Raw genomic sequence first — 25,856 nt, forward strand, 5'->3', positions numbered from 1 at the left:
AAAAAAAATATCCCACTCTCCATACCTAGGAACTTTTCATTTCCAGTCACCCAAAGATTGTAGACTTGGATTAGTAGGGGGAAAGCAAAATTGCTTACCTTGTAATAGGTGTTATCCCAGGACAGCAGGATGTAGTCCTCACAGATGGGTGACGTCACTGATGGAGCCTTATCGTGGGAAAACATTATGTCAAAGTTTCTAGAAAACTTTGACTGGCCCTGTGAGGCCACTGAGCATGCCCAGCATGCCATGATATTCTCTGCCACAGGGGTCTCTCTTCAGTCTCGTATGTAGCAATAAGCTTTAGCAAAAATAAAATAATAAATGGTATGAGACCCAACTCCACGGGGTGGCGGGTGAGTTTCGTGAGGACTACATCCTGCTGTCCTGGGATAACACCTATTAAAAGGTAAGCAATTTTGCTTTATCCCAGGACAAGCAGGATGCTAGTCCTCACAGATGGGTGATTAGCAAGCTAGAGGCTGAGTCATTTTATAGTGAAGCAACAGTGAAGTATTGTTGGTGAAAATGAGGCAGCCGATGATCACAGCAGGTTGGATGTAGAAGGAGTTGGGATTAAACTGGAAACAAGTTCTTTAAGACAGATTGTCCATAGGCTGAATCTAGTCGTCCCTGTTTGTCCAAACAGTAGTGAGCTGCAAAGGTGTGAAGAGAACTCCAGGCCGCTGCTTTACATATGTCAAGGATTGGCACTGAACGATAGTGTGCTACTGAGGTTGACATTGCTCTTACTGAATGTGCCTTTACTCATCCTTGGAGAGGAAGGCCTGCTTTTTCATAGCAAAACTGTATGCAATCTGCTAACCAGATAGAGAGTGTATGTTTACCCACTACTTTTCCCGGTTTGTTTGGATCATAAGAAACAAACAGGTGAGTGGACTTCCTGTGGACTGCAGTGCGGTCTAAGTAAAAAGCGAGCGCACGCTTACAGTCCAAGGTGTTTAAGGCTCGTTCTCCCTGATGAGAATAAGGCCTTGGAAAGAAGGTAGGTAAAACTATGGATTGGTTCAAGTGGAATTCCGTAACTATCTTGGGAAGGAATTTTGGATGTGTTCGGAGAACTCTGTCATGAAGGAATTTTGTATAAGGTGAGTACGTGACAAGTGCTTGTAACTCACTAACCCTTCTAGCTGATGTAATGGCTATGAGGAATATAGTTTTCCATGTGAGAAATTTAAGATCACAGGAATTCATGGGTTCAAAAGGAGAACGCATGAGTCTTGTTAAGACCAGATTCAGGTCCCATTCAGTAACTGGTGGTCGAATTGGTGGTTTAAGGTGAGTTAAACCTCTCATAAGACACAACCATGAGAGGTTGTGTAGATATAGGTGCATCTCCCAGCTTGTTATGGTAAGCTGAGATTGCACTTAAATATACTCTTACAGATGAAGTCTTGAGATCAGAGTCTGAAAGATGACATAAATAGTCTAGTAGAGAAGTTGTGGGGCAGGAGAAAGGGTCAATAATGTTTTGTCTGCACCACAAAGTAAACCTTTTCCATTTTGAAGAATAGTTCTTTCGTGTGGAAGGTTTACGTGAAGCTAGAAGCACTTGAAATACATTGGTTGAAAGACTGAGTGGTTGTAAAATCAAGCTTTCATCATCCACGCTGTCAGGGACAGGGATTGAAGGTTAGGATGGCGCAACCGACCCTGATCCTGAGTTATGAGATTGGGAGCTACACCCAGGCGAATTGGATCCCTGACAGAGGTCTAGAAGTGTGGGAAATCATACTTGTCGAGGCCAATATGGGGCTATGAGTATCATGGACCCCTTGTCCTGTTGTAGCTTCACTAGAGTTTTGGTTATGAGCGGTATTGGAGGATACGCGTATAGTAGGCCTGAGTTCCAAGGGTGAGCAAAGGCGTCCTTGGCTGGCTGGTTTTTCAGTTTGTGTAGAGAACAGAACTTGTCCACTTTGTGATTCAGGTGTGACGCAAAGAGGTCTATTGTTGGTTGACCCCACCGCTGAAAGATTCTGGTCACTACCGAGGGATGCAGGGACCATTCGTGTGGTTGGAATTGATGACTGAGTCGATCCGCTAGTACATTTTGAATGCCTGCCAGATAAGTGGCCCGGAGAAACACTGAGTGTCTTAGGGCCCAGTCCCAAATCTGTGCAGCTTCTTGACAAAGGAGATACGAGCCCGTACCTCCCTGTTTGTTGATGTACCACATGGCTACTGTGTTGTCCGTTTGAATCAAAACAGTCTTGTGCGAAAGGCAGTCCTTGAACGCATGAAGCGCATAACGTATAGCTCGAAGCTCTAGGAAATTGATTTGAAATGTTGCTTCGAGTTTTGTCCAGGTTCCTTGGGTTTGAAGATTGTCTATGTGAGCTCCCCAAACCAAGGTGGATGCATCTGTAGTTAACGCTATTTGTGGGACTGGTTGCTGGAAGGGTAGGTCCTTGCACAAGTTGTCCCTGATCGCCCACCATTGTAGAGATGCACGTAGCTGGTGGGTGACTTGAATTGGAGAATGTAGTGGTTGAATGGCTTGGATCCATTGTGATCTTAGAGTCCATTGAGTTACCCTCATGGCTAATCGCGCCATAGGAGTGACATGAACTGTAGAGTCCATGTGGCCTAGTAAGGTTAGAAACTGATGAGCTGTCGCTTGTTTCTGTGAGTAAATGTAGTTTGCCCAGAGGGAACGTGTCTTTACGCGATCCTCCGGTAGAAAAGCTCTTGATAGGATAGTGTTTAAGTCTGCACCTATGAATTGAAGTAGGTAAGACGGAGTAGGATGGGATTTTTGATAGTTGATGAGAAAACCCATGGAGTGAAGTAGAGAAATTGTTCAACTGAGAGAAGTGAGAGCTCCTTGTTGAGATTGACTTCTGATGAGCCAGTCGTCTAGACAGGGAAAAACATGGACACTTTCCTTGTGCAAGTGACCTGGAATTATTGCCAAACATTTGGTGAATACTCTGGGAGCAGAGGCAAGTCCGAATGACAGTACTCTGTATTGGAAATGTTGATGACCGACCATGAAGCGTAGATATTTGCGGTGGGGAGGGAATATTGGAATGTGAGCGTAAGCGTCTTGAAGGCCCAAAGAACAAAGCCAATCTCCTGTTTGAAGAAGTGGAAGCATGGTGCCTAGAGAAACCATCCTGAACTTTTCTTTCCTCAGAAATTTAATTTCTGAGGTCTAGGAAGGGACGTAGGCCTCTGGTTTTCTTTGGAATGAGGAAATAATGGGAGAAGAATCCTCTGCCCTGCTGAGTCCGGGGCACCAGTTGTATAGTTCTGGCTCTCAGAAAGGTGGATAATTCTGCTTCTAGATGAATTATGTGACATTCATTCTGCAGATGTGTCCTTGGCGGAGATTCTGGTGGAATTGAGAGGAAATTGAGTTTGTAATCTCGAGCTACGATGGAAAGTACCCATTGGTCTGTTGTTATTTTTGCCCAATGGTTATAAAAATAGGATATTCTGCCTCCTACTGGTAAATCTGCTCGAGGGTTGAGGAGATGGATTTGTTCCCTGGTCTGTGTTTCAAAAGCCAGCAGCAGGTCCTGTCTGTGGCGGAGGCTGAGGGCAAGCAGTCCTTGGTTGTCTGGCCTGGGAACGTTGTTGCAGCCTAGTGGTTCTGCCCCTCGATGCTGGAGGGTAGTAATGTCGTTGACGGTAGTATGGGCGTCTGGGTTCGTGTCTGGCAGGACGATGAGATGGCTGTGCAGAGGGTTCCTGTGGAACTTGTGACAGTTGGCGTAAGGTCTCAGAATGTTCCTTTAGTAGTGCCATGGCATCTTGGACCTTGGAACCGAATAGGTTGTCCCCAACACATGGCAAATCAACAAGTTTGTCTTGGACCTCAGGTCTAAGGTCAGAGGCCTTAAGCCATGCCCAACGCCTAGCACCAATTCCAGCAGCCGCTGTCCTGGAAGCTGTCTCGAAGCTATCATAAGCCGCCCTTACTTCATGCTTCCCCGCCTCCAGGCCTTTATGTATAATTGCCTGTGCTGCTTCCTGGGATTGCTGTGGCAAGGATGTGATGAACTTCTCCATCTGCTTCCACAGATTCCTCTGATATTGTGTCATGTAGAGTTGATAAGAGGAAATTCTGGTATTCAGAATAGCCCCTTGAAAGACTTTCCTACCCAGGGAGTCGAGGTATCTCTGATCTTTACCTGGGGGGTTGAAGAGTGTGGACGAATACGTTTCGATTTCTTTTGAGCAGATTCCACTACCACGGATTGGTGTGGAAGCTGCGATTTCTGATATCCAGGAGAAGCCTGTACCTGATATGTTGTATCTACTCGTTTATTAACAGCAGAGACAGAACATGGGTGCTCCCAGATACGATGTTGGAGATCCAGCAGTACCTCATGTATTGGAATAGCCAATACCTGTTTTGGAGGGTCGACAAATGGAAGCACCTCCAAAGTTTGCTGCCTTGTATCTTCTTCTGCAACCAGCTTAAAGGGTATGGTATCCGCCATCTCTTGAATTAAAGTGGTAAAAGACAAATCCTCTGGTGGAGACTTTTTTCTTTGCTCTGGAGGTGAAGGCTCCGACATGAAGTCCTCAGAGGATATATCAGTATGTTGATCCTCCCAGGTGTCATTTGGATCATCCCTGTATGGAGAGAGCGGGGAAGATCTTTGTGGTTGATAAAGGCCCGAAGGCCCTGGTTGCGGATCATCAGAGGGTATTCCTGGAGAAGTGTCCTCTGATGGTTTTGGTGGAAGGGCATCGATAACATCTTGATATCTTTTCAAGAGACTTTGAAAAAATGCCAAATTGTGCCTTTCTGGATCCCCAGACGGCGGCTGCATCGATGGCATGGAGGTTGGTATCAATGCCGGTATTGATGGAAGTGCCAGTAATGGTGTCGAAGACGGTAAAGGTGTTGGTATCGATGTCGGCACCGATGAACCCGTTGGTATCTGTGCATAAATCGATGTCGATGCAGTAATCAGCTTCGGTGCGGGTATCGAGCTCGATCCTGGCACCGACATAGTCGTTACCACCGGCATTGGTGCTGAAGGCACCGGCATCGGCGGGATCGCCGGAGTTGCTTGCTGCTCCTTAAGAGCCTGGATAACCGCTTGCCTGATAAGATCAGACAATTCCGGCGTTACAACTGATGAAGTCAGAGCAGTTGTATGCGGTAGCGGAGGCTGTGGTGGCAAATCCTCCACAGAGCCCTGTGGAGGTTCAGCTATCGATGTTTCCTTTTGAACAGGCCCAGGTGTTGAAGGAACCGGCGTTCTTGGTGCTGTGGCCGCTTTGCACTCGATTCTTCCGAGGGAAGAGATGATTCTGATGTCGATGGATGTCGGTGTCGATGCTTTGTCTTGTGCTGCCCGACTGATTTCATCGATGCTGTCGACGAAGCTGGAGACGGATGATCCCCTGATCCTTCTGGACGATGTTTTTTGATCAGGATACGTTTGGTGGCTCCGGCCGGAGACGATTTCGACGACGTCGAGGGAGATGGGAGAAGTTGGAGATGAAACAGATGTTCCATTTTCTCTTGACGAGCTTCCTTCCTTTTACCGTCATCTCCGCACAGTTTGGGCAAGTGTTGACATCGGGATTTTCACCGAGACACATCACACACTCGAGGTGTGGGTTGGTGATGGACATTGTCCGGTTACATATAGGGCATTTTTTGAAGCCCGTAGCCATTTTGGGTTGACAGCCACCGATGACAAAATGTGGGAATTCGTGAGAGAAAATTTATATTTCACTCAGAGTAAAATTGAGACAGAGGTACTCACCAGCCGGTGAAAAACCCCGAGAGATCCCGATGGGAGAAAATACTATTGAAAAAATATGACTTTTTAGTCAGTAGAGACTCGCAACGGCTCCTGCTCCGCAATGCCTACTGCAGCGCGGAAAAACGAAGACTGAAGAGAGACCCCTGTGGCAGAGAATATCATGGCATGCTGGGCATGCTCAGTGGCCTCACAGGGCCAGTCAAAGTTTTCTAGAAACTTTAACAAAGTTTTCCCACGATAGGGCTTTGTCAGTGACGTCATCCATCTGTGAGGACTAGCATCCTGCTTGTCCTGGGATAAAGAAGAGAATACACACAAACTTCATCCTCTCTCACACACACAACCTTCTACCTTCTTACTTACTTCTACTTGCTCTCTCCCTTTTCCCTTCCCTCTCATTCACCTTTAGTCAGTCACCTTCCTTCCCTTCGTCACTCAATCTCCTCACCCTCTTTCCCTTCCCTCTATCACTCACTCTCCCAGTCAATCTCCTTACCTTCCCTATGCCACTCAACCTTTTCACTTGCTTCATTATTCTTTCCTTTCACTCATCCCTCATTCCCACTCACCCCTCAGTCACTCCCTCCATTTCCCTCCCCTCCCATGCCTCCCCTTATCAGTCACTCACTTACTCCCATTCACTCCCCTGTCACTCACCCTTCCCATTCAATTCCCTTTCCTCTCAGTCACTTACCCCTCGCTCCGATGTACTGGGTCTCTCCTCTCCCCCATATAAATGTTGTGATTGGCTCTTACAGCAAACATAAGAGCCAATCACAACACTTATGCGGGGGAAAGGCAGGAAGGCAAGGGAGCATCTGCACCACATGGCATCCTAAATAAAGATGCAAATGGATTTGCTGATGACATCAGCACCTGAAGGGGGGAGGAGGTAAGCATGCAGCCAAACACTTCTCTAAACATCTGCGACATACCCTGAATAAAGATGTGACTGGCTTGCTGTAGAGCAGAAGGTGGATTGGTCCTTTCATTGACATGCGACTGTGGAGGGACCATTATGATACCAGTGAGGGAAGAGTCCTGCCAGATTTTGTCCTCACATAAGGAGGACATCATCCGTTGGAGCCCGGCATGGAAAACTTTTGTCAAAGTTTCTAGAAGCTTTGACCAGCACACTGAGCATGCCCAGCATGCTGGTATCCATGCGTCCACATGAGGTCCCCCTTCAGTCTCGTAACATAGATAAAAATACGAGTGAAAAAATAAAACAAACTGGAGGGAGAACCCAACTCCACAAGGTGGCAGGCGGGATTTCTGAGGACTAACATCCTGCTGTCCCAGTAGAATACCTGTTACAGGAAAGCAACTGCGCTTTCTCCTAGGACAAGCAGGATGGTAGTCCTCACGTGTGGGTGAATACCAAGCTCCAGGCTGCTCCCAGTAGCAGGTGAGACCAAAAGTTACCAATCAAGGTGCCAATGGGCACAATAACTGAGTTGTTGTTGGTTGGCAGGGGATTGACTAGCTCCAAGCAGGGATGCTAGGCTAGAAGAATTGGGTTCAGGCTTGGAAGAGATTGCAAAGAACTGCTGGCTGAAAGCACTGTCCTGTCGACCATCCTTGTCTAAGCAATAATGGCCGCAAACGTGTGAAGGGGACTCCACGTTGCTGTGTGGCAGATTTCGAGGATGGGGACCGATGTCACCATGACTCACATAGTGTGAGCTTTTACTTGGCTTTCAGCTGAAGGCCTGCTTGTGCATAGCAGAAGGCAATGCAGTTTGCCACCCAGTTGGAAAGAGTCCGTTTACCCGCCACCATCCCCTGCCGATTGGTATTGAAGGACACAAAGATCTGGGTGGACTGCCTGTGACTAGCTGTGCATTCTAAAGAGAAAACCAAGGCCCTCTTGCAGTCCAAAGCATGAAGGGCCCATTCTCCTGGGTGGGAACGAGGCCTGGGAAAGAAGGTGGGTAAAACAATGGTCTGATTGATGTGAAAATCAGTCACAACTTTAGGCAGGAACTTAGGATGTGTATGCAAGACCACATGATAATGAAAAAACTTCTTGTAAGGTGTAATAAAGGCCTGAAGCTCACTGACTCTGCGAGCAGACGTGATTGCCACAAGGAATATCACTTTCCAAGTGAGGAACTTCAGGTTGCAGGAGCGCAATGGCTCGGAGGGAGAACGTATGAGCCGTGCCAGGACAATGTTGAGGTCCCAGGACACAACAAGAGGCCGAAGAGGGGGCTTCAACTGGAGCAGACCCCTCATAAAGTGACCTAAGGGCTGTACTGAGATGGGAGCGTCAGCGACACACCGATGGCACGCACTACCAGCACGGATATGGACCCCGACTGAGCTGGTTTGAAGCCCAGACTCGGAAAGATGCCACAAGAAGTCCAACAGTTTGGGAAGGGGGCAGGTGAATGGATCCAAGGCACACCCCACATACCAGGAGGAGAATATTCTCCATTTCAAACTGTAAGACTTCCTGGTAGAAGGCTTCCGAGAAGCCACCAGCACCTGGGACACACTATCCAAGAGGTCTAGGGCTTGAAGAACTAGGTGTTCAACATCCATGATGTGAGGGCTAACGCCCGAAGGTTCGGCTGGCGCAGGGTGCCCTGGTTCTGAGTAATCAGATTGGGCGCCGTCCGCAGCCGAATGGGGTTCCTGACTGACAGCTCCTGAAGGAGAGGGAACCAGACCTGGCGGGGCCAATAAGGTGCCACGAGGATCATGGTCCCTCCGTCCTGTGGAAGCTTCAGAAGGGTCTTCAGGAGGAGCAAGAGAGGAGGATAGGTATACAGCAGATCCTTCCCCCAGTCAGTCTTTCAGAGTCTGGGCTTCAAACCAGCTCAGTCAGGGTCCATCTCCGTGCTGGTAGTGCGTACAATCGGTGTGTCGCTGATGCTCACATCTCAGTACAGCCCTTAGGTCACTTTATGAGTTGGCATCGCAGGCCAGATGTCCGCCTCCCGGTGACAGGGAGCAGAAGCTGCTCATCTTGTTGTCTGGGGAGGTGAAGAGATCCACATCTCCAGATTGAGGACCTCCTGTGCGGTTGAAAGGAGTGGCTCAGCTAGTCTGCCAGAACATTCAGAGTTCCTGGTAGGTATGTCACGTGCAGTGACATCCCCTGTGCCAGAGCCCAGGACCATACAAGTACCGCCTCGTGACAGAGGAGGAGCAATCCCATACCTCCCTGTTTGTTGATATACCACATCGCCACTTGGTTGTCTGTCTGGATCAGGACTCCCTTGCTCGACAACCGGTCCCTGAACGTCAAGAGGATGTAATGGATCACTTGAAGTTCCAAGATGTTTATTTGACAGTGTGCTTCGTGGGCAGTCCAGAGACCCTGCATGTGGAGGCGGTTCACATGGGCTCCCCAGCCCTGAGGAGAGGAATCAGTGGTGAGGACCTCCTGAGGCGGGGCAGCCTGGAAGGGAATCCCCCGCTCCAGATTGGAGAGGTTTTCCCATCAGGATAAAGACAGACATTCTCAGAGGTTAGGTGACAGAGACAGATTACAGGATCCTGGGAAGCATGTTGCCACTGCGACTTCAAGGTCCATTGTGCCCTCTGAATGCACAGGTGGGCGAGAGGGATAACATGGACTGAAGCTCCAACAAATGGAGCAGAAGGTGGACCGTCACCTGCCAGATGCTGCGCACAAAAGCTGCCAAAGAGGAGAGGGCCAGAGCTTGATTGTGGGGCAGAAACACTTTTGCCTGCGCTGTGTCCAGTCTGGCTCCTATAAAGTCCAGCTGAGGAGATGGGCATAGGTGAGACTTCGGGAAGTTGATTACAAACCACAAGGATTGCAAAGTCTGCACTGTCAGGGCTAAAATGGTCATTGCCCCTGTGTGAGGGTCACTCTTGATCAACCAGTCTAGGTACGGGAAAATGTGCACCATACGACACCTGAGGTACGCAGCCATCACTGCTAAGCATTTGGTGAAATTGTGACTGGCTGAGGCCAGCCCAAAAGATAGCATCTTGTACTGGTATTGGGCCTGCCCCATCACGAAGCGAAGGTATTTTCTGTGGCTGGGGAATATAGCTATCTGAGCATAAGCCTCCTTCAGATCAAGGGAGCAGCCACAGGCTCCTCTTTTGAGGAGGGGGATCAGAGGGCCCAGAGAAACCATGTTCAATTTTTCTTTTAAGAGAAATTTGTTCGATGCCCTGAGATTGAGAATGGGGCGCAAGCCTTTGTTTCTCTTCGGTATGAGGAAATACCTCGAATAGAACCCCCGGCCTTTGAGGGCGAGGAACCGAGAGAAGGGCAGAGTTCTGTCCGAAGTATTTATTTATTTATTTATTTATTTATTTAAAATTTTTATATACCGGCATTCATGTTGCAAACACATCATGCCGGTTTACATATAACAGGGGTGTACAGTAAACAATTCAATAACCTATTTGTGTAGAAGGAAGCAGTTACAAATAACAAGGTAATAGAACTGGGAGGAGAGAAGAAAAGAAAGAGAATAACATTAGGTATAGGTATTTACATTAGTAATAACATTTTTACATGTGGAAGTGGTAGAATCTGGCTGAATAGAATTAATCGGTGTCCGGGAAAGCTTTTTTAAACAGCCAGGTCTTAAGTCTCTTCCTGAAGGTTGGGAGGCTGGGCTCCTGTCTAAGGTCCGGTGGGATGGAGTATGACCTGCTGGGTGGACGAATCCCACAAAGAACATGGTGGAGAGTTCTCTGGAAGCAGTCTGAAGTTGAGCCGGTACCCCTGATGGAATATAGTAAGGACCCATTGGTCCAAAGTGATGGCCCTCCAGTAGAGGGCAAAGCCAATAAGCCTGCCTCCTACTGGGGGATCTGGTGCTGGGGTACAGTTCGCTGACTCGTGCTCCCTTGCCGCCAGTCAAAAGCCTGTGGACAGGGCTTGCTGTAGCATTGGCTGAGGTCTGGGCGGCCGTTGCTGACAGGGGCGGCCCCTGGAGCTACACACGGCTGGCGAGCTCAAGAGGCTGGTGGATAAATCTTCCGCTGCCTGTAGAAGGACTTCCTAGAGCTTGGCCTGAAAGATTTCCTGGCAGAGGAAAAAGCATCCAAAGCGCTAGCTGAGAGCTGCCGGAGTGTTTCGTGGTGGTCTTTCAATTGGGCCACTGCATCCCAGACCTTATCCCAAAGAGGTTGCCATCTGAACATGGGAGGTCTGCCAGTCTTTCCTGCACCTCTGGGTGGAGGTCAGAAGCTTGGAACCAGGCCATTCTGCGGGCGCCTATGCCTACGGTGGCTACTCAAGCCGCAGTCTAAAAACACGTCAGAGGTGGAGCTCACCTTGTGTTTGCCAACCTCCAATCTTTGCTGGACAATAGCTGAGAGTGATTCCTGCTGCTGCAATGTCCTGGACCCATTTTCCAGAGGTTCCGGTTGTATTGGGTCATATACAACTGGTAGGCAGCAAAACGGGCGATGAGAATAGTGCCTTGAAAAATCTTTCTGCTCAGAGGATCCAGCTCCCTATGTTCTCTCCCGGGATGGGCAGAGGCATGAGTATGGGAGCATTTAGCCTTTTTGAGGGCGAATTCTACAACCACTGACTGGTGGGAAAGGTGCCGCCTCTCAAATTCCAGGGTCTGCTGTACCAAAGAGGTGGCATCCGCCTTCCCATTAACCGGAGAAATGGAGATCGGATGTGGGAACACCCAAAGGAGAATGTCCTTAAAGATATCATGGATGGGAACCACCACGATTTCCTTGGAAGCGTTGACAAACTGGAACACCTCCAGCATCTTATGTTGCGCATCTTCCTCTGTGAGAAGTTGGAAGAGGATAGCCTCGGCCATGGCCCGGACAAACCCCACAAAGGAGAGATCCTCTGAATGAAGTGACACCTTTCCTCCAGCGGAGAAGGCTTGGAGATGGGATTGTCCAAATACTTGATGGAAGACTCCGAGGAATCATCACCCCAAGGTTCATAAGTCCCTTCCCCCTCACTGAGGCCATCGCGGGATCGATGCAGGCAATAGGGATGTGAATCATTTTTTGACGATTTAAAATATCGTCCGATATATTTTAAATAGTCAAAAATCGTTAGAGGCGATATTTAATAGGAATTCCCCCGATTTATCATCAAAAATCGTAAATCGGGGGAAGGGGGAGGGCGGGAAAACCGGCAAACTAAAACATCCCTAAAACCCACCCCGACCCTTTATAATAACTCCCCCACCCTCCCGAACCTCTCCCGAACCCCCCAGCAAAATGGCGCCGGCCGTACGGCAACACGATTCGAGTGCAGGAGGTCGTTCCCGGACCCCCGCTGGACTTTTGGCAAGTCTTGTGGGGGTCAAGAGGCCCCCCCAAGCTGGCCAAAAGTCCCTGGGGGTCCAGCGGGGGTCCGGGAGCGATCTCCTACGCTCGTGACGTCGGGGAACAGGAACCAAAATGGCGCCGGCGCTACCTTTGCCCTGTCATATGACAGGGCAAAGGTAGCGCCGGCGCCATTTTCTATCAACGTGCCCGACGCCCAAGAGTGGAAGATCACAACAGGACCCCCCACTGGACCCTAGGGTAATTTAAGACATTTTGGGGGGGTTCGGGAGGGTGGGGGATTTATTTTAAAGGGTCGGAGTGGGTTTTAGGGATGTTTTAGTGTGCCGGTTTTCCCGCCCTCCCCCGATTTACGATTTACACGATATTTATAAAAACAAAACTGCGACGATCCGATTCTCTCCCCCCCCAGCCGAAATCGATCGTTAAGACGATCGATCACACGATACACATCTCTAGCAGGCAATGCTCGCGGAGGATCCGAGCCCTGGGCTCCAATGGCTTTGGAGACACTGAGGGCCCCACGGGAATTGATGGTTCCCCTGGTAATGGGGGAACCGAGGGTCGTGGGAGGCCAGAGGGCCTGGGCAAAGGTTCAGGGAACTGAGGCCTCAGGAACATGACACCGGCTGCGTCTTCCTCCTCAGAGGACCCAAGGATAGGAATCGCACCCAAGGGGGAGGCCGCTGAAGATCCCTTACGCACCGGTTGCGTTGGGAGGGCACCAAGAAGGATGTCCAGATGCTTGAGCAGAAGTGCTAGGATAGACGGCGGAAGCTCCAGCACTGACATGGGGGCCAGTGGTGGGGGTGGCACGACGCTCCGCAGAGCTCTGAGCACCACGGTCTGCACCTTGCGGTCCAACTCCTCCTGAAAGTCTAGGTGAGGTCAAGACTAAGGCGGGGGGGAGAAGAGGCATCACCGGCTCTTCATTGGTCCTCCAAGGTGGCACAGTGCCAAGCACCGATATCTGTGGGGAATGCCTAGGGCTCCCTGGTACGTCGGAGGATGGATTGGTACCGCCCCGGAATTGGAGCCAAACGCCAACGGCGACCGGGGTCGATGCTTGCAGGATCTTCCACGGTGCTCGGCCCAGTCTTTCCACAGCGCCGAAGGATCCTGATGTCTTGGAAACCAGTCAGATCATGGAGGACAGATCCTTCAAGGAAGAGGACATAGGAGTGGCGAAAGGGAACATATCAAAGAGCTCCCCTTGACTCCCCAGAGTTGATGACTGACGCGGGTGTGGATGAAGCAGATTTTCTAGGACCGAAAAGTTTCTCCATCTTATCAAGGTGCACACTATGGCCTTTCGGAGTCATCTGGTCACACAGCTGAAACCATCGGACATTGTGCAAAGTCCCCAGGCAGAGGATGCAAACCATATGTGGATCCGTGATGGACATGGTCCGCGGGCACTGATGAAAGCCAGACGACACCATACAAAAGTACCCAATGTGCAGTCTATGACCAGTGGTCACCAAGTGAGATGCCGGGAATCGACCACAAATAAGCAGAAAAATAACCTACCGCGAAGAGGAGGCACCGACAGTGAAGGACCACCTGACGATGGAATTTGAAAAAAGACTTTTCTTGCAAGAAAAAACAAGAGCAGAGTTTCATGAACCACTGGGCAACTGAACTGCGGAAAAAGAGAGACTGAAGGGGGACCTTGTGTGGACACGTGGATAGCAGCATGCTGGGCATGCTCAGTGTGCTGGACAAAGCTTCTAGAAACTCTGACAAAAGTTTTCCGGGCTGGGCTCCATTGGATGATGTCACCCTCATGTGAGAACTACCATCATGATTGTCCTAGGAGAAATGGTAAGGTCTTCTCTGGCTTGAGGTTCCTAGGTGTAAGGAGGGGGGATTTGGAGGGCTCTTGGGGGGAGGGGGGTCCAATGAGCTAGATTTTACATTTTTTAAGATAAGAGGACTGACCCAGACCTGGACTTGACCCTGCTGGACTGACTGCATTTTAAGAGGCGAGGGAAGGGATTCGGCATACTGGAGAGGGAGGGAGGACTTGCCAGGAAGACCCACTTGGTCCAGCCACATCAGGCCAAGCAGGAGGGAGGGAGCACCACTTGGGGTGTTGAGGAACTTTTTTTTTTTTTTTTAGTAGCATGGATCGCCATTAAAATGGACCATGAGGCAAAAAAGTGCATTTTTTTCAGTGTAGCATGCTTTTTATTTTTTTTTACACACATGCTTTAATTGAAACCTGTGCTAAATTCTAACTCCTAATTTAGCACAGGCGTTATTTCACAAAATTTTAAACATGAATGAATACTAAATGTCTATTGGAAATGAGGTTCAATGGCAGAGCTGTTATAGGCATATGTCGCACTATACTACATCTGATCCAGTCAGTATGAGTTCCACACTGTATTGATCATGAAAAATTACAACTCATTATGTAAAGAAAAACCCCAAAAAAACTTGCACCAATGATTACTGTTCAAAATTTCAAACATACATATGGTAAGTAGTAATGCCCATATGATGCCTGCAAAAACGTTGTAGTTATTACAGTTCTTTACCTTACTTATAAACAATTGCTCTTGATTTCTACAAAAATTGTGTTTGCAACAGTATCATATTACATTGGGTTTGGTTCATACTGTTTATGATATCATATACATCATCACTCACATTGTGTGACCCAATGATATAATCATTCTATGCGATACTCAAACCACATCAGTCTCCAGTGGTTCAGAACCTGCTTAAAGTAAAATATTTAATTTACAAATGGCAAGTACTGTAGAATGGGCATAAAAAAAAAAATTTCATGACGGTTCGTTTCTTGGTTTGGGGGTGGGCCAATCTTTCAATTTTAACTAAATGGAAAGCCCCCCCACTCTCCCAATCCCCCCCAAGACTCACTCAGTGTCCCTGGTAGTCCAGCGAGGGGCCTGGGAGCTCAGAGCAATCTCCAGCTCCTGGGGGCCGTCAGCTGCCAGTATTAGAAAATGGTGCAGGCCATCCATCCCTCCTACCATGTGACAGGAGTCGGCCAATGGCACTGGTAGCCCCTGTCACATGATAAGGGCAAAGGGCCACTGGCGCCATTTTGAATACTGGCAGCTGAAGGCCCCCGGTTGCTGGAGATCACTCTGAGCTCCCAGGCCCCTCGCTGGACTACCAGGGACACTGAGTGAGTCTTGGGGGGGGGGGGGGGCTTTCTATTTAGTTAAATTTGAAGAATTGGGGTGGGTTTTTTTAAAAATATATGTGCAGTTCCTGAAAAAAAAAAAAAAAAGGAAAGGAAAATCCATGAAATTTCGAAATTATGGGTTTTCCTATTGTTTTTTTCTTCCCGAAATGCAACGAAATAGGAAATAAAGACAAAATTTCCTATTTCATTGCAAACCACTGCACATCTCTAGCAAGTAGCACTACATAAAACAGAGTCCACAAAAAAGGATGTAAAAATTGGTAGGCTATACAAAAAACAAACAAACAAACAAACAAAGAAAAAACATCCACAAATTACTCTGTGCTTAAATCCTAACAGTGGCTGTGAGGCATAGCATATTGATGTGAACCCTCATATCCAAATGTACTAGCTCATTTCTGCCCACAAGGCTTATCAAGGCAGAAGTGCAAAGTTATAATCAGCAGTCCACCCATTTACTGTACTCTCTCTTTCATTTTATCAAATATGGCATGGATGTTTTCCTCATCTCAAAAGGAATGTTTACAATTTGTGCCTGTATGCAAGATGGCAGTCTTTACAAGTTATGTGTTTCTTTTCAGATAAGAAAAGATCATCTATACACATATGTACAGCTCCCTGACACAAAGATAAGTTATGATCTCGAAACATAGTGCCGTGTCAGATGTATAAATCTTTGCGATCCTTAGTTTGGTGTGCAAATTCATTTTGTTGAATTTTTGCACTTGGAGATTTTAGGATATGTAAATGCCAGTATGATTGTTGTCCTTTTTTTTTGTTGAATTTTTGCACTTGGAAAGTTAAGACTGAGATCTATACTATATGGTTTTCAGATTGCATTGTTGAAAATAAAAAAATGAAAGAGAAAGAAAGAACAGTAAATAGGTGGACCGATGATTTTAAGATTGCACTTTTGCCTTGATATGCCTTGTGAGCACGGATAACCTAGTATATTTGGATATTAGGTACACATCAATATGCTATGCTGCACAGCCTTTGTTAGGATTTAAGCAAGGAGTAATTTGTAGATGTCTTTTTGCTTTTTTTTTTTGTATTAAGTACCACTACAATGAAAACTTTGCATAGTGATTTTTTATTTTTTTTTTTTAAAGAATCATAGTTTAAAGAAAGCAATCATATAGCTAGGATGATACATTTATAAAGGTAATGCATATTCAAACATGCAAGCTTGCAGGACCACAATGCAGAAACAGAAGATGACAATAAATAAGGGCTGTAAAACCTATATAATATGCCCAATTTGTTGCATTTCGCAATACTAAAGACTACAATTGATCTCTGGCTTTCTCTTATTTATTTTATGTTTTACCTTCACTACATGAATATAATCTGCTTTGAAGAACTTGAAAAAGCAGAATTTAAATCAATAAAACAAATAAAAAGGGCTTAAAAACCCATATAATTTGCCCAGTTTGCTACATTTTGCAATGCCACAGACTACAATTAATCTCTGGCTTTCTCTACATTTCTTCACAGCTAAAGATCCTTGGTGCCTATCTCAGATTTTCAAGAATTGCTTTATTTTTGCGTCCTCCCCTGGGAGGCTCTTCCATACATCCATCATCCTTTCTGTACAGAAATATTTTCTAACGTTACACTAGAGACCCAGAATATGTAAATTTATTTCACAGATGCTTCAGTGTGGATATCCTGAAAATCTAACTGGCTGTGTTGTCAGCAGAGGTGATCTGGGAAGCCCTGGTTTATATATTTTTGGAGGCATGACATCAAGAATGCAACAATAATGTAAATGATGTTTTACCAATCACTTGTACAAATTATTTTTTCTACTCATGCCTCTTTCAGTGAAATCTACAAGGGTCCTTTTCTCAGGAAATATCTTACCACAACTTAGGGGAGATCATAGTAGTCCCAAAAACCTGCTTCTTTAAATATGCATTAACCTTATAAAACTATTTTTAACTATATTATATATTTCCTTTAAATAATTTTATTTTTAATAGACTAATGAGATCACATTGTATTTTAATTAAGTCATGCTGTCAAGTTCTACACATTAACAAATGGTGTGCTTACCGATATCTATAGTTGGTTTGCCCCTCAACAGTAGTTTCAAACATTCAGGTTTATTATATATACTGCAGTAGTGTAGAGCTGTATTTCCCTTCCCAGTCTGCTTATCCAGGTTTCCACTAAATATTCAAAGTGTTAAATTAATGTAAAAGAAATCCAAATTAGAAAATTCAGCTCTAAATCTGTAACCAATAGAATTGCTCTGGCCTGATGTTATACATACTATTAATAATATTGTGCTATGTAAAGTAACAAAGAAGGAAAAACTAAATGATAAATACTTCTTGTGATATTTATAAATTCTAACAATACAATAATGGCATTCAAACTAGGGAAAACAGAGGATGATACATATTAGGAGTTTTTCCTAGCAGATTTTTAGCCCGTTTCATCATATTGTACTGTTTATATAGTGAACATACAGTGCATTTTCTTCATTCACAATGAATTACTGAAAACAAGATCTTTTAACTTATTTTATTAAGCTCCATTTTTTTTCTAAAAAGTCTACAGCACTAGAAATCAGAGTAATTTCATTAGAATAATCTAAATATTTAAGTGAAATTATGAAAAACTTTTAGTTTTTAATCTAACCTGAATTTAACAAATGCATCCCTACATTACTCTCACAAGTGATAAATAATTGGCCATCTTAACATTAAACAAGATCGTAGACCAAAATATTTTATTCTCCTCCTTAAATTTGAACTAAGGAATACAGAGTAACTGGCTATCACAGATAACAAAAGCAGTATAGCCAGTTCTAAAAGGTAATATATTATCAATTTCAATTCATGATGCTACAGTTTTCTAGACCGTACCATGTTGCAATACTTTACGAACGCAATCCTCATTTTACTCATTTTTATTAAATTAATTTATTTGGCTCAGGTTTTACCTGTTCACTTCGGCTTCCACTTCAAATAGAAATGTCCTCTACTGGGGTATTCATGCACAGCTGCCAGGGATTTATTCCTCCCCACAGTCCAGCTACCGGCATGACACACATAGCTGAGAGGTATAAAGCCCAGTTTACTACAGTGCCTGGCCCAAGAGCATTCAGTTGGTGTTGCTGTTGCATCCCTCCAGGGGCTGTAAACATGTCTTTACAGTATCCTCAGTCCTAGCTGGCCCAAAAAAGCAGAGTTGTTTACCTGTAACAGGTGTTATCCCAGGACAGCAGGATGTAGTCCTCACATATGGGTGACATCACTGGATGGAGCCCTATCACGGAAAACTTTCTGTCAAAGTTTCTAGAAACTTTTGACTGTACACGGAGCATACCCAGCATGCCATGATCCCTGCAGCCGCAGGGGTCTCCCTTCAGACTCATTTGTAGCAATAAGTGTGAGCAAAAAAATAAAATAAAACAGTAACGGATCCAACTCCGCGGGGTGGCAGGTGGGTTTCGTGAGGACTACACATCTTGCTGTCCTGGGATAACACCTGTTACAGGTAAGCAAATCTGCTTTATTCCAGGACAAGCAGGATGGTAGTCCTCACATATGGGTGATTAGCAAGTTACATGCTGACTCATACTTAAACAGGTCAATGACACCAACAAGTAACAGGCACAACTGGGGTGTCATTGACTAAGATGAGGCAGCCTGAATCACAGTAGGCAGTTGTGGAAGGAATTGGGTATTAAACTGGAAATAGGTTTTTCAAGACAGATTGTCCAAAGGCAGAATCTTGTCTTCCATCCTTATCCAAACAGTAATGAGCTACAAATATATGCAGAGAACTCCAAGTTGCAGCTTTGCAGATGTCAGCAATAGATACTGAACGCCCCTGGAGAGGAAGGCCTGCTTTCTCATAGCAGAATTCGATACAGTCTGCTAGCCAGTTGGAGAGAGTTTGCCCACTGCAACTCCTGGCTTATTTTTGTTAAAAGAAACGAAGAATTGGGTGGATTTCCTATGGACTACAGTGCGCTCTAGGTAAAATGCAAGTGCACGTTTACAGTCCAAGGTGTGCAAAACTCCCTCGCCCTGGTGAGAGTGGGGCCTTGGGAAGAAAGTGGGCAAGACCATGGATTGGTTAAGGTGAAAATCCATTACCACCTTAGGAAGGAATTTGGGGTGAGTGCGAAGGACCACTCGGTCATGCAGGAACCTTGTGTAGGGTGAGTATGTGTCAAGGGCTTGTAACTCACTGACCCTCCTAGCGGATGTAATGGCTATGGCTACTAGGAAAAAGACTTTCCATGTAAGAAATTTTACATCACAGGAATGCAAAGGCTCAAACGGATATTGCCTGAGCCTTGCAAGCATTACATTAAGGTCCCATTCCGTAACCGGTAGTTAAATGGGAGGCTTAAGCTGAAGTAAGCCCCTCATAAACAGACTCACTAGGGGCTGCGCTGTTATTGGGGCATCCCCTATCCCTTTGTGGTATGCCGCAATGGCTCTTAGGTGTTCACGTACAGAAGAAGTCTGGAGACCAGAATCTGATATGTGCCATAAATAGTCTAATAGAGATGGAGTGGGGCAGGAGAAAGGGTCAATACCTTTTTGAGTGCACCACTTGGTAAATCTAGTCCACTTGGAATGGTAAGATTTACGTGTGGAAGGCTTTCGTGAAGCTACGAGACCCTGACAGACTTAGCAATCGTAGGATCAAGCTTTCAACATCCAAGCCATCAAGGCAAGGGTTTGTAGGTTCAGATGGCATAACCTGCCTTGGTTCTGAGTTATGAGAGTGGGCGCTGTGCCCAGCTGAATTGGTTCTCTGATCGAGAGATCTAGACGTATGGGGAACCATACTTGTCGAGGCCAATACTGGGCTATGAGGTTCATGGACCCTCTTGTCCTGTTGTAGCTTCACAAGAGTTTTGGCTATGAGAAGAATCGGAGGATACGCATTTAGAAGTCCTTTGTTCCAGGGGCGAGCAAAGGCGTCCCTGTTGAACGTCTGTCGACGGCTGTGGAGGGAGCAGAACCTTTCCACTTTGTGGTTCAGTTTGGACGCAAAGAGGTCGATGGTTGGTTGACCCCAGCGTTGAAAGATTTTGCTCGCTACACAGGGATCCAGAGAATTCGTGGGGATGGAAATGTCGACAGAGACTGTCCGCTAGGACATTTTGTATGCCTGCTAGATAAGTGGCCCTGAGATTCATGGAGTGTGTCAGGGCCCAGGCCCAGATCTGCACTGTTTCTTGACACAGGAGATAGGAGCCTGTGCCTCCCTGTTTGTTGATGTACCACATTGCTACTGTGTTGTCTGTTTGTATCAGCACAGTTTTGTGTGATAGGCGGTCTTTGAAGGCATAAAGGGCATAGCGTATCGCTCAAAATTCCAAAAAATTGATTTGACATTTTTATTTCGAGCGGAGTCCACGTACCTTGTGTCTGGAGATGGTTGACGTGAGCTCCCCGTCCCAAGTTGGAAGCATTCGTGGTCAAGGTTACTTGAGGAGCCAGTTGCTGGAACAGTAGACCAGTCTGTCCACCAGCGGAGGGAGAGACGTAACTGGTGGGTGACCCATAGTAGGGTTGACAGTGGTTGAACAGCTTGGATGTACTGAGATTTCAAAGTCCATTGAGTCCTTCTCATGGCTAACTTTGCCATAGGGGTCACGTGGACTGTAGACACCATGTGGCCCAGTAGTATAAGAAATTGATGGGCAGAGCCGAACTTGCAGCTGATCAGCGAGTCTGCCAGATTTGCTAGGTTGTTCGCATGGTTGCTTGGAAGAAAAGCTTTTGCAACTGTGGTATCGAGGTCTGCTCAGATGAAAGTGAGGAGCTGAGACGGGGTCATATGAGATTTTTGATAGTTGATCAGGAATTCCAGGGAATGCAATAGGGTTATGGTGCTTCTTAAGGCAACAAGAGCCCCTTGCTTGGATGGGCTCCTGATGAGCTAATCATCTAGGTAGGGAAAAACATGAATGCTGTTTTTTCTTAGATGTGCAGCAACCATTGCCAGGCATTTGGTGAATACCAGAGGTACTGAAGCTAGTCCGAATGGTAGAACTCGGTACTGAAAATGTTGTTGTCCCACTATGAATCGAGGAAAATTTCAATGTTGTGGGGAAATGGGGATGTGAGCATAGGCTTCTTGAAGATCCAAAGAACAGAGCCTTGCTGTAATAAGGGAAGAATGGTCCTGAGGGAGATCATCCTGAATTTTTCTTTTTGAAGAAATTTGTTGAGATTGCGGAGGTCTAGTATGGGGCGGAGATCGCCTGTTTTCTTTGGAATTAGGAAATAGCGGGAGTAGAACCCTCTGCCTTGGGGGAGCGAGAGAAGGAGAAGGGAGGAGGCCATCGATCTCCCTACCTGCAATCGATTCCGGTACCCCGAGAAACATCCCAGTGAGAGTGCTGTGGTCGCTGGCTGGTGACGTCAGCAGAGATGCCTCCCGACTGACTATAAAATCTGTGGAAGGGCGGCGATAAGTTGGGGAGCGAGAGAAGGAGAAGGGAGAAGGCCATCTCTCTCTCTACCTGCAACTGATTCCGGTACCCCGAGAAACATCCCGGTGAGAGTGCTGCGGTCGCTGGCTGGTCACATCAGCAGAGACGCCTCCCGACTGACTATAAAATCTGCAGAAGGGCGGCGCCCCACAGCCACCAGCGCGTCGCCTAAGCCGCGCGCGCCGAAGGGGTGCGCGGCTTTGGCCGGCTTATGCCGGAGAAGGCCGGAAAGATTTTTTTGAATTTTGTTATTCGTTCCTTAATGGGTAGAAAGAGGAAAGTGAAAATCTCCACCTCTTCTCCTTTGCATCAACAACCTATTGGCCCAATGGACCATCACGTTGTGAAGGTGATGGAAACGCCCCAAGAGGACAGTTTGGGAGTATTGTCACTGATCTCCCTGAGTCCTGGCGATGGACCGAAGTCTCCGATTTAACCAACGGGAATTGTCGCAACTGGAAGTCTGGTAGGAGCAGCCCAAGGGGACTTAGACCTGAATCAACAGGTCAATGTTCACTGGACTGCGAATGCTGTTTCAAAAGTTTTAGTCGATTCAAAAGAAACAATATCAACTAGTTTAGGAAGGAACATTAGTTCTGTTGTATTACCAGATAATGTTACCTTGTTGGATCTTGGGAATATGATACTAAAACTTGATAGAAATGTGAATAAGATGAATGAATCCCTGTTAACTTTAATAAGAACTAATAGTAGTTTGATTGAAGAACAGGGAAAGAAAGTTGATAAATGTGAAAAAGAAATGCTTGCGATTACAACTAAAGTTCAAATGATCAAAAATTCTGAAAATGCCTTTATCCGTGATAGCTATTCGAAAGGAAGTTGAATATACTGAAAATTTACATAGAGTAAAAAACTTAAGGATTATTAATTTTCCCATAACTCAGCTTCTCTCCCCATGGGAGATGTTTAAAAAATATTTGAAAGAGAATCTATTATATGAGGAAGAGGAAATTCCAAAAGTGTCTAAAATGTATTATTTGCTTAAAAAGCCACCTAGAAGTTCTGGTGGGCAAAATGTAGTAGAATCAGTATCTTCTCCAGGTATATCGACTTTTTTTTACAAGAGTCGGTGGACCTGATCAATAATAGAGCAACTCTCTTTGTTTCATGTCTAGCTGAGCAAGATAAAGAAAATTTATTTAGAAGATTTTTTAGACACAAGGATATATTGTTTTGTGGACATAAAGTCCAAATATTTCCAGATGTGGCGAGAGCCACTCAAGTAAGAAGAAGGTATTTTTTATCTTTAAGAGATCATGTTTTGGCATTAGGTGCTACCTTCTTCTTAAAGTTCCCTTGCTTGTGCCTGATTAATTATCAAGGGAAGAAATTTGGCTTTGTTGTACCCACACATTTAGAAACATTTATTGTAGATAAAAATCAGGTTGCGACTTCCGAGACTATAGCCCAGTAAAAAGATAAACCTCCTGGACCCTTCTGTGATGTTACTTTTACAACAAATTTGTTAGTAATGTTATATTAGTTTCCTTTTTCTCCCCCAAATTATGGGACAATGTGATACAATCTTTTTTCTGTTTTTCTAGTTTATTTCCTGAGTGTGTATACATATCAATTGTTTATTTCTTATATTCTATGATGTATGTCATTTGATGAAAATTAATAAATTATAAATAAAAAAAAAAGAACCCTCTGCCTTGTTGAGACTGGGGAATGGGTTTGACAGTCAACAGGGTGGAGAGTTCTAACTTTAGTTGAGATATTTGAGTGTTTTGTGACCACAGTGGAGCAGGTGTGACCACAGTGGAGCAGATGGGAAGTTCCGAGGTATTGTTCAAAAGTTGAGACGGTATCCTCGGTTCAAGATAGCTAACACCCATTGATCCGTGGTGATAAGGCTCCAATTGTGTTGGAAAAAATGGAGCCAACCTCCTACAGGCAAGTCTGCTCTGAGAGTGGCTGCTGCTCTCTGAGAACGTTTCAAAACCCCGATGCAGGTCCAGCTTGTGGGGCTGGTTGAGGTCTGGGTTGTTTGGTTTGACGAGGACGTCCACGTTGAGATGGTTGTGAAGAACGTACTGTAGAGGATGGTGGATAATATCTACGAGGCCTGTAGAAGGGCTTTCTTGATGAGGAAGACTGATCAGATGGAAGTTTTGAAAGCAGTCGCAGTGTTTCATGATGATCTTTCAGTTGTAACACGGCTTCCTTAACCTTGTCACCAAAGAGATTGTCTCCGGTGCATGGCAGGTCAGCTAATTTTTATTGTACTTCTGACCTTAGATCAGAAGCCTTCAACCAAGCCCACCTTCTGGCACTGATTCCAGCAGCAGACATACGTGCAGAGGTCTCAGATGCTGCATGTACTTCAAGCTTTCCTGATTCAAGGCCTTTTTGAATGACAACATTGAGTTGTTCTTTATGCTGCTGTGGGATATTATCTGTGATTTCTTGAACTTGTTTCCATAAGTTTCTCTGGTATTGTGTCATGTAGAGCTGATAACTTGCAATACATGATATTAACATTGAACCTTGAAATCTTTTTCAGCCTAAGACATCCAGAAACTTTTGTTCCTTTCCTGGGGGTGTAGAGGAATGAGTATTCTGTTTCCTAGCCTTCTTCTGTGCCGACTCAACCACCGACTGATGTGGTAGTTGCGGTTTTTGAAACCCCGGTGTATGTTGAACGAGGTACGTAGCATCTGTTCGTCTATTGACAGGTGGTAGTGTGCAGGGATGCTCCCAAAGGCGGTGCTGTAAATCTAAAAGCACTTCATGGACCAGTATTGCCATGACTTCTTTGGGGGCATCGACGAACTGGAGGACTTCTAGTGTTTTATGTCTGGTGTCCTCTTCTGTGACAAGGTCGAATGGAATCATCTCAGACATTTCTTTAATAAAGTTAGAGAAAAAGAGGTCCTCTGGGGGAGACTCTTCTTTCCTCTAGTGGGAAAGGTTCTGAAAGGATGTCATTTGTATCAGCATCAGTGTCTACATCTTTCCATGGGTTGTACTGGGGTTCTGAATGTCCGGTATGATTGGACGTCTTGGCATTGATGGAATCTTCAATGTTTTTGATGGATGATACATCGGCATTGATGGAGGCTGGACGGGCACTGATGGTGATTCGTCTGGCATTGATGGCATCGACGGGAATTGATGACTAGTATCTCCTGATGGACCTGGTAGAGGCATCGATGGAAGGTCCGATTGGTATGGTCTCTGAAGTCCCAATGGACCAGGTAGAGGTTTTCTCATCTTCCGATGAATCCGGTATGGGGATTCTTAGTGGAGTTATCCGAGATTCCCTTGATGGCGCTGGCAATGGTTGCATAGGAAACGCACCGATTAAGGCATTGAGTCTGTTCAACAAAGGAGCGAAGACCGATGGCTCCAGTGTCTGTGCGAGAATAGGTATCTGTGGTGGCTGAAGTTTTTTAAGCACTTCGATGACCGCCTGTCTGATGAATGTATTCATCTCTTCCCTGGATACTGGGTCTGTCAGAGGGGAAGGCACGATGGGCACTACTGGCTTATCCACATTAGGATATGGTGGCTCAGTCTCCGACACCGATCCCAGTGAGGAGCGTCTCGGTGCCTCGGGTACAGAGGGGCATGGAGACTCATGTACTCGGGCTCGCTTCGCTATCGGATCGATGGCCATCGATGCTGATGCAGTACCGGTTCCTTCTGGAATGGTGTCTGTCCGATGTCGATGACGCTTTTTCTCTCGATGTTCGGTCCTGTCTTTAGTTGGAACCGAGGAAGAAGCTACCAATGCCCTAGATGGAGTCGGGGACGGACAGTCACCGGTTCTCTTTTTTCCTCGATGAACTTTTTTGAAGGAAGAGGGTGATATCCTCGGTGATTAGTGTGTTGACGTCTATAAAGTCACTTTTTTGAATAAGTCCTCCATTTTATCCAGGCGAGCCCACCTGCCTTTTGGAGTCATTTGCGCACAGGTGGAACAGGCGCAGACATGGTGTCTTGGACCGAGGCAAAGGACACATATCTCATGCGAATCAGTAATGGACATCATTCGGGGGCATTTTGGGCATTTTTTGAAATCCATGGCCATGATAAAAGTATAGGCCGCAAACGGTTGATGGCTTTCGGGTACCGATTAAGGTAAACCAAACCGTCTGAAAAACCGCACCGGAACGGTACTCACCGAGTGTCACCGAAGGGAGACCCTTAT

At 46.0% G+C, this 25,856-nt stretch overlaps 1 protein-coding gene across 10 annotated transcripts in view; it reads right to left on the minus strand.

The window, feature by feature from the left end:
- Positions 1-25,856, minus strand: part of ASAP1 (ArfGAP with SH3 domain, ankyrin repeat and PH domain 1) — a 975,348-nt gene that overhangs the window by 271,834 nt on the left and 677,658 nt on the right. For all 10 annotated transcript variants that reach the window (XM_029592039.1, XM_029592032.1, XM_029592035.1 and 7 more), the window contains one exon: positions 17,263-17,378. In XM_029592039.1, coding sequence (XP_029447899.1) covers positions 17,263-17,378 — 116 coding nt within the window. The remainder of the gene's footprint in view (positions 1-17,262; positions 17,379-25,856) is intronic.

This window comes from Rhinatrema bivittatum, chromosome 2 (genome assembly GCF_901001135.1).
Source record: "Rhinatrema bivittatum chromosome 2, aRhiBiv1.1, whole genome shotgun sequence".
Lineage (NCBI taxonomy): Eukaryota > Metazoa > Chordata > Amphibia > Gymnophiona > Rhinatrematidae > Rhinatrema > Rhinatrema bivittatum.